Source organism: Callorhinus ursinus, unplaced genomic scaffold, assembly GCF_003265705.2.
Source record: "Callorhinus ursinus isolate GAN/ISIS: 27379988/994484 unplaced genomic scaffold, GSC_fseal_2.0 scaffold6, whole genome shotgun sequence".
In the NCBI taxonomy this organism is placed as follows: Eukaryota; Metazoa; Chordata; class Mammalia; order Carnivora; family Otariidae; genus Callorhinus; species Callorhinus ursinus.
This window is the reverse complement of record NW_027397068.1, coordinates 51,534,732-51,548,598: the sequence shown is the minus strand read 5'-3', so window position 1 is coordinate 51,548,598 and position 13,867 is coordinate 51,534,732. Positions and strand designations below refer to the sequence as shown.

Sequence of the window (13,867 nt, the reverse complement as noted above, 5' to 3'; positions counted from 1 at the left end):
CAAAACCACCTGTCTTTGTTCTGTGTCCTCTCCCACTCTCTTTTTAACTTACTTGTTTCCTTATTTTTTTCATTTATTACATGAGGCTTCATTTTTTTGTTTGGTATTTTTTTCTTTCTGACATAAATAATACCATATGTTTTTTGAGATGCCTTCAATAGAAATAAAACAGAATATCCCCACATGGCGTGACCTTCTCCATCAAACAGAATCAAACCTTCTTAACTGGCTATTAATCACTATTCATTTTTTTTTTTTTGTATTTTGAGCTCTTAATTTTGCTCATATTTAAGAGTACATTTTCAAGTTATTTTTTTAAGACTATTATTTATTTATTTGACAGAGAGAGAGAGAGCATGAGCGCCAGAGAGCACAAGCGGGTTGGGGAGGGAACAGCAGAGGGAGAAGCAGTCTCCCTGCTGAGCAGGGATCCTGATGCGGGGCTAGATCCCAGGACCCTGGGATCATGACCCAAGCCAAAGGCAGATGCTTAACAGACTGAGCCACCCAGGCTCCCCTCAAGTTATTTTTTCAAAAAATATCAAGTGAGAAGTATATTATTTGAGACTACATATTTTAAAATATCTCAGTTGTCTTTGAATAAGATAGTTTGCCAGAGTTTTTAATTATTTGTAAACTTTTCCCCTGAGAACATAGTGGAAATTGTTCCTCTTTTGCCTTCTGGTATTTAGTGTTTCGGGAGAGACATTGGACATCAGTCTAACGGTTCTTTTGCATTGGTAGCCTGTTTTGCTCACTCATGTGTTGTAGATTTTCTTTTATTTTCTTTGTGCCTGATGTCCTAGTTCAGATTTGATGGTTAAATATGTGTCTTTCTTTTTGTCCTGAATTAGGTATTTAGGACACTGAGTTTTTGTCCTGAATGGTATTCACTCAAACACTTTACTATTATAGGAAAAGCAAATAAGACATTAGACAATCATAATACTAGGTTATATGAAAATAATTAGATCATGCCACTTTAAGAACTAGTTGCTGTTAAGTTAAGGATAGTATCAGACTCAGATTAATCAGGGGTCATTGTCTGAACCCTGAAAGGCAGGTGTAAAAGTTAGTTAATAGTTAAGTCAGCACAGGCTTGAGTCTCATAATTTACTTTAAATGAAAGACTCATTTGCAAATCAAAGAGAAATAGCAACTAACATAAGGAAGTCTCTGTACATGTTTGTTCTTATTTAGGTTATTACAAATCTGCCTATAACCTGCTATATGCATAAGAGTTCCCATAGCTTTTTATATTTTCTGGTGGAATTAAAACATGGTAAGCCATGCTGAATATATAGAATTTTTATTGATTTGAGAAGAATTGTTTTCAAGTCTCTTCTAGTGAAAATTGATATGTTAAAATTCAAACAGCATCAGCATGGCCTCTTGTAATCAATCAATTTCTGATTTTTGTAAAGCTCCTGCATTCCAAACCTGTAACACTAATATTACTCCTTTTTTCTTCTTTTACTCAGTGATCCCAAAAACCCCATTAATGAGAACAAATTTTAACAAATGGATTTTCTGGCAGTTTATAAAATTACAGCTTGCATTTTCACAGAAGCCAACACATCTCTCACAGCAAGTTGAAATAAAATTCAGGCTCCCTCGTTAAGATTATACCAGTTACGGGATACTTTTGCCTTTCATCTAAATATTTCATTAGTTATTAGGAGTTAAAATATCCTAGGCTGATTGGAAATTTAAATATTGATTCATTTTTCTTCAATGTTAAAAGTTGAAGTTATACTCCTAGGTTTTCTAAGGGTCTGATAAATTTTTGTCATGTAATTTTCATCAGTAGTAAACTTTAATATGTTTTACAGTACTTTATTCTGAAAATATATTGGAGATGTTCATGATGTTGCTTGCCCTTTAAACTTATTCATAAAGGTATTGATCTGAATCATACAAATTAAAATTTATTCTGAGACCCTTTTGGATTATATAATCATCTGTACTTATTCTACAACATTTTAAGTTGTCTTTGTTGTTAGATTCATATCACTGTGTAGCCCTCTGTAAGTTCACAAGACTGTTACATATTCTATTACTACACACTAGTATAGTATGCCTTTTACATATATGTATGTAAAATATGTCTTTCACATAATATTTGGGGCGGTTGTTTATGGATAAATACATGAGTTCAGTGAAATGTCTTTGATCCAAAGGAAGCACTACAGAATTTTCCATGAATTCATAGTATGCAAACAGGGGTGAATGTGCCCCTATAAAACTCATAAAATAGAACCTGTGACCAGTCTCTTCCTGTAGATAATTGCAGGGTGGAGAGGGAACCGATAAACTATAAGCTTTTATAACTTGTCATAAAAGAACCTGTTTTTACTTATCAATAAAGTAGCAATTCAGAGCAGTCCAGTTGAAATTCAAATACAAATGCAAAGTAGGTTTTCCTTTAAGATCATTTGTGAGTTGTCCATAATGTAACATTTTTCTTAAGTACGTAGACATGGGTTGTTTCTCCAGATGTTGTAAATTATGAAGTTTTATGTAGGTTTCTCCTGTTAGCATATCCACTGACATTTAGGTGTTTCTTAGAGTTTTTTTCCCTAATTCTCTTTTGACTTTATGATTTTTAGAGAATAATGGATTCAGTTTTAGACAATGTTATAATTTCAAGTAACCAGAGAACATGAACAAGTACAGATGTTCAGAGAACTGAGAATATAGGCTTGGATTTCAGAAGAGAGGATGAGTTTGAGGATCTAACTTTGCTGTGCTTGACAGAGCCACCCTCTACAGCTGTGAAGTCCAGAAGGAGATGCGGGAGTCAGAAGGCTCAGGTGTAGCTTGTGGAAAGTCCTGTGTATCATCATGGGCATGGAGCAAGCAGATTCTTTACAACAGGCATCCAGAAGCCCCATGCAAGAAAAAGGCACTTACCCAGTCTTTATAATATAAGCTGAATCAGAAACGAGGCTCCTCCAACTCACCTCCCAAATCAATTCTCTACAGAGCTATTTATCCAACGTGCAAATATGGTCACACATTTAAGATCCTATGGTGCACCCCATCTCCTACCAGTTGAAAACTAAGCTATTTAGCATATAATTTGACATCCTTTTACTACCTTTCTAAACTTATTTCCAGCTTTTTCCCAATACTCTGAGCTACTCGCAGTCCCCTAGACACACCTGTGCCTCTCTCATTGCAAAACAGTATTAGAAGAGGGGCAAGGAACACTTGAGTTCAGAAACACATTACCTGGCTCCACATCCTGGTTCGGTTACTTTTGCTCCACATGACTTTAGGCAAGTTTCTTTTGTTCTTTGTGCTTCAGTTTCCTCATCTGTATTTGAGGATAATAATACCTACCTCAAGGATTGTTGTGAGGAATAAATGAGTTAAGATGCATTATATCCCACTCAATATATTTTTGTATACCAGATATTGAATATTATTTCATCACAAGAGATGGCCAGATATTAAAGACAAGAACATATCCCAAGCCTAGTAAGTAAAACTAAGTCCAGAATCAAAGGGAGGACCCCAGGGTCCCAGCTGGGTCAGGGACATCAGGAACAAGGGAATCTTTGCCACAATGGCCTGCCTGTGTCTTGACCAACGTTCTTTGTTTTTCTGTGTTCATTTTTTAAAGTTTGTTTTAGTATGTATTTATTTATCATGTATTGTGACTCGCAAGGAGTTGATGTGGAAGTCTAGTTACACCAGGACAATAGGCCTAAACTGGGACTACGTTAGGCAGCCCTCAGTGTGTAATCACCTTCTTTATCAGTTCCATAAGTCATGACAGCCAGGGTGATCTTTTTTTAAATGTGAGTCATAATGGCTATCCTCCTGCTTAACACTCTTCAATAACTCCTTCTATGTTTAGAATAAAACCCAAGGCCTGTAGGGCCTTGCATGATCTGGTTTCTGCCTACCTCTTCAGCATAGCCTTACGATACTCTCTGCTCTGAGTTTCTCAAACACAGCCAAGCTCTTTCCCATTTACCCATAGGCCTTTGGACATTTGGTCTCTCTGCCAGGAATAGACACAGGCTTTTTGCCTAACAGCCTTTTTCTTTAGATCCCAGTAAATGTCAACTTTTCAAAGGATTTTCCTTTACCACTCTATGTGAAGTAGATACTCCCCCTCTTAATCTTTATTATTGTACCTCATTTTTTCCTTCTTAATATTTATCCCCATTTGTAATTTTTTATTTAGTTGTTCTCTTGTTTATCACCTGTCTTCCTCAATAGGATGTAAGTTCCATGAAAGTAGGGACTACGTCTGTCTTACCATTGCTGGTAGACTGTCATTATATACTGCTTAGATGAATAAATGAAAATATGCTGATACTCTAAGGATAAATGAGAGCAAAGAGCCAGGCCAGACCTGAGGGATGTCCATGTTCAAAAGGTTGGAAGAACAACCTTCACAGAAGACAGATAAAGAGAGAAGAATGTCATAAGAGATCAGGAATAATGGAGCATCTTGGAAGCCTGGAGAGCATGGAAACGGAGTTTTTATTCTATCATAGGTAACAACTTTTGGGAGAATGGAAACTGTGCCCTAGAAAGGAAGCCAGATGGTCATACGAGGAGGTATGATGAACCAGAAGAATTCAGGAAGCCTGTCACAAGAAGAGGATGGAAAATAGAATACAAATTAACTCAGCCTTGTGTGTATGTTGCTGACTTATTTCACAAAAGAAAGTAGCATTTAACCAAAAGGGCTGCCCCAAGATGAACCTATATAGAGTGCAAAGTAAATGTTTTTCCATGTTCTTCAAAAGTGAAAAATTAAATTTGGGTATTTATGCAATAGTGTTACATTCAAAATAAATATTTCTCAGATGGAAGAAAAGATCCAGCAATATAAACGGGGCAGGAGAAAGATGCAGACTGGATTTTAGCGTTTGGCAAAGGAGTAGGGTAGGGCAGTGGTGGCGAGATCCCTTGCCAAGGGACTTATCTAGTTGGTAAAAGGAAGGTTGAAGAAGTCCACTTCTGGGTCTAAAGTTCTATGAATCTTTGTCAGCTGCCCTTACAGTTCGAAAAGAACTAATAAAGCAGAAAATCTAAGCAAGTCTCTGACAGTCACCCCTTGAGCTCTCACTCATCATTGGTCTCATTCATCTCCTTCTCGGGATTCAGTTAGAATACACTTCCTTATATTCCACACATGGCATTTGTACCCACCAAGTCATGTAACAAATGCCCATCACCATCATTGCTGTTGGAAATTTTCTGCCGCTTAAGTGGTGGATACAGCTTAGTTGTCTTCAGCAGATCAAAAACTAAGTCCCTTCCCTATAGGACTAAATCTGTCCACCTTCCCAAGCCCCGGGCATGGTGAAAGGATGCCAAGCAGTAGAAGATGGCATCCAGGCGTCTGTGCAAGTTAGCCAACAGGTGGGGTAGGGGGCGTGTGCAATACAGTGGGGGAGAGGCCCTGGCCAGGCTGCCTAGGGTTCCACTGAAACGTTACCCTCTAATCTTCTTGGTCCACTCTGTTTTTCCTAACACAGAGAGAGGCTCGGTCAGTGACACAAACTGGGGGAACTTGAGGAATAGGCTTAATCGAAACCTGACTCAAGGACAGTTCAAAAGAGCCTAAACATTTTATTTATTTATTTATTCAAAGATTTTATTTATTGACAGAGAGAGACACAGCGAGAGAGGGAACACGAGCAGGGGGAGCGGGAGAGGGAGAAGCAGGCTCCCCGCGGAGCAGGAAGCCCGATGCGGGGCTCGATCCCAGGACCCTGGGTCCATGACCTGAACCGAAGGCAGACGCTTAACGACTGAGCCACCCAGGCGCCCCGAGCCTAAACATTTTAAAACAGTACATACAATCGAAAGCATTTGAAAACCAAAGAAATTGAAATCATTTTAGTTTAGACTCTAGGTGAGGTACTTTCTTAATTAACCCAATGAGATATCTAGAAGTATGAACACATGGTTCTCCTAGGACCTTGCTCCAGAGGAGTTGTTTTGGTCATTTTTCCCCTGCACGCAGCAAAAAGAGCAAGTGCTAGAAGAGTGTCTGCTCCCTTACAAACTTAACCTAGGAAGACAGGAGCCACAAGGCGGGAGCTCCGTTTAATGCCATAAAGGGGAAGTGGTGATATGCCCTGCCCAAAACATTTGCTTAGCCCCCTAACCTGTTTCTTTGTAGTACTTACTGCCGTTGTTAAGTGCAGTCTGTGTTTCTGTGATATCAGTCAGCCTGTGTGCATTAATAAGAAGATGAATGATGTTAGCATGAAAGCAGAGGAATTCTTTTCTGAATGGTTTAAGTGTTAAAACAATCAGAGGCTGGCTTTCTCACAATCAAATGGAGAGACAGCAATTTCTTAAAAGCTGAAGTAGCTCTTTTAGTGGCTACTTTAGTCGCTGCTAGTACAAATGAAGACGCTGCTAAGACATTTCTCCTAATTTCAAAAAATTTTCTAGTTTGATGGATGAAGTCTAAAACCTGGATTGGATTTTTAATTTTGATAAACTGGTCTCTATGGAAAGTAAATCTGTTTAAGGACCTACATTTCAGACGAGGTCTCATCTCATCTCATGGATGCTAGGGTGTAAGGCTGCAGAGTCTCAGGACTGACTGAAAGTAACACTGGGTGCAAATGCACAGATTTAACACCACATTAGTACCTTGAGTAGGATTGTTACTGTCAGTGCCCTAGTCACAGAGCTCCATAGATTTTAAGTAGTCTGCAACAACCAGATTTTTTCCATAAACCCTGTTACATTTAATTCACAATTTTACAGAATGTGAAGCCTTATAACAGAAAAGCATATAAAAAAATAAAGGAATTTATCTCCCCTACTAAAATATATAATCCGTCAAGAGAGGAGTTTGGTGTTTTATTTTTCGGGTTTGGTTTTGGTTTTGTTTGTTTTAGTACCTCTCTCTCCAATTTGGCATTTTATTTTACTTTATTTTATTTTATTTTAATTGAAGTGTACTCGACACACAATGTTAACATTCGTTTCAGGAATACAGCATTGTGATTCAACAACCCTGTAGTTATGCGGTGCTCCCCGCAAATGTAGCTGCCGTCTGTTACTATAAACACTATTACAGTAGCATTGACTATATTCCTTGTGTCGTACCTTTTTTTCCCATGATTTATTCATCCCATAACTGGAAGCCCATACCTCCCACTCCCCCTTCACCCGTTGTGCCCATCTCCCTCCCCTCTGGCAACCACCAGTTTGTTAAAAGAGGGATTTCATATGATCTTGTTCAGCACTACAATCTGAGTACCCTACAGGGCATTGCACATATTATTACTAGCTATTATTAGATTGCTGATCCTCATAATCTCCAAGAATTTGATCAAATTATTATTTAACTTATTAATGCCTTATTGTGAACATTAGTGGGATATTGTGATAAAAGTGTTGAGACATTTCTAATCTCTACTATTTGTAGAGATCTTTAGCGTCAACATATGAGAATGATATGCCAGCAATTACTAAAGAAAAAGTCTCTTTACTTATTTCCTGGAAAACAAGTCTCTTGATAAAGAAGAAGTCTCTTTATCCTGTTTCCAGGATACATTGTTTCCTGGAAAACAAAAACTAGTTCTACCTTGTAAACATTGTGTTTTCATTAATTATTCAAGTTTTGTACTTTTGCTGCAAATAACATTGTAAGTAAGTAAGCTAAGTATCTTAGCTCTGTTCTGCTTCTAGATTATCTTAGGCCAAATCAGCTTCCTCTTCTATAAATGTAGCTCTTAAGATGCTCAAGAGCATCTATTTTATCTTGATCTTCTCTTTTTTAGCTTAAGTATATCCATTTTCTTCTACTTACCTTAACTGATGTTGAATCCATTCTAGCTTGTTCCCATTCTTGGGAAAAGTGGTGTCCAGAACTGGACTTAATATTCTAATTGTAGTGAAAAATGTAGTGGTTATTATTGGTTTCTATAATCTGGATATTGTGTTCGATACTGAACTGTGACCTACCATAACTCCCTGAAGCTTTAAAGATGTGCTGTCAGAACATATTTCCCATTGTTTACAGATCTGTGCCTCAGTATCCTCATCTCTAGAATGGAGTTAATAATAATACCTACCTCATTTAGTGTTATTCTGTTGTTTCAGGCACTGAGTAGTGTCCAGCACATGGTAATCTTTCAGGTATTAGCTTAATATTATTTAACCCTAAATACAGAGTTGTTCATTTATCCTTGTTGAATTTCATCAATTTATTTTTGACTCACTATCCAGCCTACCAGAACTCCTTTGAATTCTGAATTTTTTTTATGTCTGATGATAGCTTTTTCCCAAACTCTGTAACATTGACAGATTTTATAATGCTGCTTATTGATTGTGTTTATTCAAAACATTTAGAAAAATATTGAACAGTGAACAAAATCAAAACAGCAACAATTTCTTTACATGTGGGCAGTTTAAGTTTTTATTTTTGAGTCATTTTGTTTGGGACATATTATTTAAAAGCAATTTCAGTGTTACATTGCATTATGAACTTTAGCAAAGCATTTACTTGCCTGTCTTTTAAAATAAGATTTGGTGATTACTTGAAATTTTCCTTCCAGTCAGTATAAAATTTGATTCTTAAGCATTAATATAGTCCACAGCAGAAGCCAAAACTTGAGTTGATCGTGCCATAAAATGAACGAAGCAATCATTTAGAAAAGAAAAAATTAAACACTCATCATCTAACAGAATATTATTTTCCACTTTGGGGGAAATTTAATCAAAAGTCATCAAACTAGTGCTCTGTTTTTTCCTGCCTAGATGGACATTTGCATCTGCCACTATTAATATTCCATAGATCCCTTTTTTTTCTTGATAAAATATCCACATTCCTCTTGTGGAATTGATCCTGCTCTTTATCCTGCCGTAATCTCAGGGTCCCCAGAGATCAGTCTTCGGCAGAAACAGCAGGACAGCTTTCAGTAGCACGGACACCTCCTGGTATAACCACACAATTAGGTCCCAGATTGGCTTGATGCATAAAGATTAAGTGAGATAAATTCCTAGAGGAAAGGAAACTTCTTGTTCTGTGTCTTTAATGAAACTTCATAAAGTTTTCATATCACCATATGTCTGCCTGCTATTATATATCTTATGGCAACATGAGCAGACTTCTCTGAGGGCACTTTCTGGATTCAGAGCTTATTTGCCAAACCTAGAAATAAATTTTTGTTTTGGGAAATGGAGTTGGAGTTAGTAGATGTATATTTGGTTTAGAAAATGTGGTCACATTCATAGTTGTTGGTGTTTTGCAGAAATATTTTACTACACACCATTCCTCTATGATAACTTGAAGAACATTAGGAATTGAATGACAGTAATTATACCTATCATTTATTGGGCACTGACTGTTTGCCAGGCACTGTGCAGAGTGTTTTATGTAAGTTCTCTCACTTGAATGTCTTAGAGACACTAAAGGTCTTTAAGCGTCTTCTAGAAACATTTAAATTGAATATGTTAATGAATTATGGTAGATGAAGCAAAAATATAAACTCCCTAAAAGCAGAGTCAGTTAACGTGAATAAACCATTACATACTAGTGTCACTCAGTGGCACAAGGCAGACTCTGGAAATTGGGAGCAGTTCAGGTAATGTTAACATCAATTAGCACTTATGAAAACAGTTGATGTACTGTTTATTAGGAGCCCTGCTATGTACTGTATATTATTTCATCTGATCTTTGTGTCATCACTGTAACTTTTAACAGGATTGAGCAGGGGTAGTCATGAAGGGCAGCTGAGCACTACTGGAAAGGCCGATCAAAATAACAGCTAAAAAGGGTCATGAAGGCCTGGATTTGAGGAAAGGACTAGCCATATAGGACTCTTCCCTCTGAATAAATCTAATATGGAGGTTACCTAAGAAAGCCAATTTAAAAAAATATATATTTTGGAAAATATCCATCTACCCACCAAGAAGTTTTAATCAGATATGATTTGAGGTTAGTGGATAGAGTCTTAGTAGATTTCCTGGAAATAATTCAATTTTAATAGCTGTGCATGAGTTAAAGTCATATAAGTAGCAGAGAGTAATCTGGATGTGAGAAGGGGATCTTGGGGTTTGGTGGGAAGAAAGGGGCCCAGAAGCTGTGGTTTATCGAGTGCACTGGCAGAGTCACCTGTGACCTTGAGAAAGGAAATTACAAACACCTGCTGCACTTCAAACTATGCTACCCACATGCCACAGACAGCTGTTTGAAGAACTGGAGTGAAGGAATGAGAAGGTAATTGTAACTCTTACCCAAGAATGAGGTGATTGGGCTTCATCCCTTCTCCCTTGAGACTTATTGTAAAGCTCATTGTATACGCACAAGTTTCAGCCGATACCTAAGTATGACTGATTCCTCAATTGATGTTTCTGATCTTATTCTTTCCTTTCTCCATTCTGCGAGAAAAATCTTTATAAGAAGTACTTAGGGTTTTAACAATTAATTGTTAACCCAAAGAACCTAAAACCTAACCTAAAAATGAGTACAGCTCAGTAAAGTTACTGTCTTCCCGGGACTTTCATTGGGCCTTTCCACTGTAATTTTCTATCCCTGGTGCTTTCCAGCAAAACCTTGGTAATATACTTATTCCGCTTAGCAGAATGTCTCTCTTATGTCCCGCGTGTATTTCTTTCTCTTCCATTATATTTCCACAGTCGAACCTCTCTTGTCCATTTCCATAGCCAGAATCAGGGCTCTCTGCTCTGTCATGGAGAACTGTGGTCTCCTCTGTATTTTTGCTTGAATCTGTTTTATTCATCATAACCAGTTTTACTTTCCATAACCATAATTTCTGTGATGCTCTTTTTTTTAATCACAGCTTTATTTGGATTTAATTCACATAGCATAAAATTTACCCTGATAGGGGCGCCTGGGTGATTCAGTTGGTTAAGCGCATCTGCCTTCAGCTCAGGTCATGATCCTGAGGTCCCAGGATCAAGCCCTTCATCGTAGTCAGGCTCTCCCTGCTCAATAAGGAGTTCTGCTTCTCCCTCTCCCTTTGCCCCTCCCCCTGCTCCTTCTCGTTCTCTCTCACTCATTCTCTCTCCAAATAAACTAAAAAAAAAAAAAAAAAAAAAATTTACCCTGTTAAAGTCTATAATTCAGTGAGTTTTAGTATATTCACAATTTTACAACCATCACCACTCTCTGATTTTAAAGTATATTTGTTACCCAAAAAAGGAATCCCGTACTCATTAGTAATCCCTGCCACCATCGCCTTCTCTCTCTAGCCCCTGGCAAATACTAATCTACTTTCTATCTCTATATATTTGCCTATTCTTGACATTTTTATATAAATGCAGTCATATCATATGCGATCTTTTGTATCTGGCTTCTTTCACTTAGCATAATGATTTCAAAGTTCGTCCGTGTTGTAGCATGCATTAGAATTTCATTCCTTTTTATGGCCGAATGATATTTTGTTACATGGATATACCTCACTTTATCCATTTATCTATTGATGAGCATTTGGGTTGCTTCCATTTTTAGCTATTATGAGTAATACTGTGTAAACATCTGAGTATAGATCTTTGTGTGGACATGTTTTCGGTTCTCTTGGGCATAAATTTAGTAGTGGAATTGCTGCGTCATATGGTAACTCTCTGTTTAACATTTTGAGGAACTGCCCAAATATCCTCCAAAGTAGGTAAACCATTTTACAATCCCACCAGGCATGTATGAGGGTTTAAATTTCTCCATATCCTCACTAACACTGGTTACTGTCCTTTTTATTATAACCATCTAGTGCGTGGGAAGTAGTATCTAGTGAATCTGATTTGTTTCCTTAGTGACTAAGGATAGAGCATCTTTTGAATTGCTATTTGTGTATCTTCTTTGGAAAATCTATTCAAATCCTTTGCCCATTTCCTAATTGGGCAAATTTTAATTATATTTTACTGTATTATATATTAGATTTTTTAAATGAATATGTTATATATGTATGTGTATATATTGGATTGAGAGATTATTATGCCAAATGTAGAAATGAATTGTTGTTTTTACAGATCGAGTTGAAGTTAGCAAATCTATATTTAATTTGGAAAATAGGACCACATTTATAACTGCGGGCATCCTACAGAAATATTTTATTACAAAATCCCTCTATAATAACTCAAAGAACTTTAGGAGTTAAATAGTAATAGTTATGCCTAACGCTTACTGGGTACTTAACTATGTGCCAGGCATATGATGTATAAATATATACATATTATATATACATCAATTGCATAACTATATAAATTATACATAAATATAAATATGTTGTAAATATATTTGTATTACTTATATCTAATTGGGTTTGTCTTTTTATTGACTTGTAAGATTTTTTTATATACTCTGAATACAAGTCTCTTATCAAATATATAATTTGCAGATATTTCTCCGAGTCTATAGGTTGTCTTTTCTCTTCCTTGGTTTTGTCCTTTGAGGCACAACATTTTTTTAAAAATGTTTATAAAGTCCAGTTTATCTACTCTTTTCTTTTGTCACTCAGTGTTTTGATGTCGTATTTAAGAAACCATTGTCTGATCCAAGGTCACAAAAATTGACTCCAGTTTTCTTATGAGAGTTTTATACATTTAGTTCTACCTTTAGTTCTAGAATCAATTTTGAGTTAATTTTTGTATATGGTGTGAATTAGGAATGCAACTTTATTTTTTTTGCATGTGGTTATCCAGTTTTAGCAGCACCATTTATTGAAAAGACTATTCCTCCCCCATTTAATGGTCTTGGCACCCTTGTCAAAAATCAGTTGACCGTGAATGTAAGGCTTTATATCTGGGCTATTAATTATATTGCATACAATTCCATATGCCTGTGTTTATATCAGTAATTTACTGTTATAATTACTATACCTTTGTAGTAAATATTAAAATCAGGGCATGTCCTCCAACTTTATTCTTCTTCTAGATTGTTTTGGCAATTCTAGGTTCTGTGTTTCTATATGAATTTTACAATCACCTTCTCAGTTTCTGTAAAATTTTTGATAGGGATTCTGTTGAATCTGTAGATCAGAATTGAATATTTTCATCTTACTCTTTCAATCTAGTAACATGGATCTTTCAATTTATCTAGATATTCTTTAATTTCTTTCAATGATATTTTATGATTTTCAGTATTTTAACTCTTAGACTTTTATTTGAAGTACTTCATTTTTTGATCATATTGCAAATGAATTGGCTTTATATTCGGATTGTTCATTCCTCAGGTATAGCAATATACATGATTTTTTATATTAATATTTATTCTGCAACCTTGTTGAATTTGTTTATTCTAAAAGATGTTTTGGGGTTTTTTTTTTTTTTGTAGATACCTTCAGATTATCTATATACAAGATCATGTCATCTACTAATAGAGGTAGTTTTACTTCTTCCTTTCCACCCACATGCCTTTTTATTCCTTGCCTAATTATCCTAGCTAGAATCTCCAATTCAGTGTTGAAGTTGTCTTGTTCCTAATCTTTGGGGGTAAACTTTCAATCTTTGACCACTACGTATGTTTTTAGTAGTTGTGTTTTCTTACATAGCCTGTATCAGGTTGAAGAAGTTCCTTTGTGTTCTTACTTTGTTGAGTGTTTTCTCAGGAAAGGATGTTAGACTGTTAAATGCTTTTGCAGTATCTGTTGAGATAATTGTGTGGGTTTTGTCCTTAACACTTTTAATATGGTCTTTTAGGGGTACCTGGGTGGCTCAGTGTCTTCAGTGTCCGACTCTTCATTTCGGCTCAGGTCATGAAATCAGGGTTATGAGATTGGCCTCGCCTGGGCATGGAGCCTGCTTAAGATTCTCTCTCCCTCTATCCATCCCTCTAAAAAAAAAAAAAAAATATATATATATATATATATATATATATATATATACACACACACACACACACACACACACACTT

At 36.3% G+C, this 13,867-nt stretch overlaps 1 protein-coding gene across 11 annotated transcripts in view; it reads left to right on the top strand.

Moving 5' to 3' along the window:
• AHI1 (Abelson helper integration site 1) overlaps positions 1–13,867 on the top strand; it is a 220,893-nt gene that overhangs the window by 142,635 nt on the left and 64,391 nt on the right. For 6 of the 11 annotated variants that reach the window (XR_012378584.1, XM_073893965.1, XM_073893968.1 and 3 more), the window contains one exon: positions 13,289–13,336. The exons of the other annotated variants lie outside the window; for them this stretch is intronic. Coding sequence is in view for 5 of the 6 variants with exons in the window: in XM_073893965.1 (XP_073750066.1) it covers positions 13,289–13,336 (48 nt within the window). In the remaining variant the exon portion in view is untranslated. The remainder of the gene's footprint in view (positions 1–13,288; positions 13,337–13,867) is intronic. 11 annotated transcript variants of the gene reach the window in all.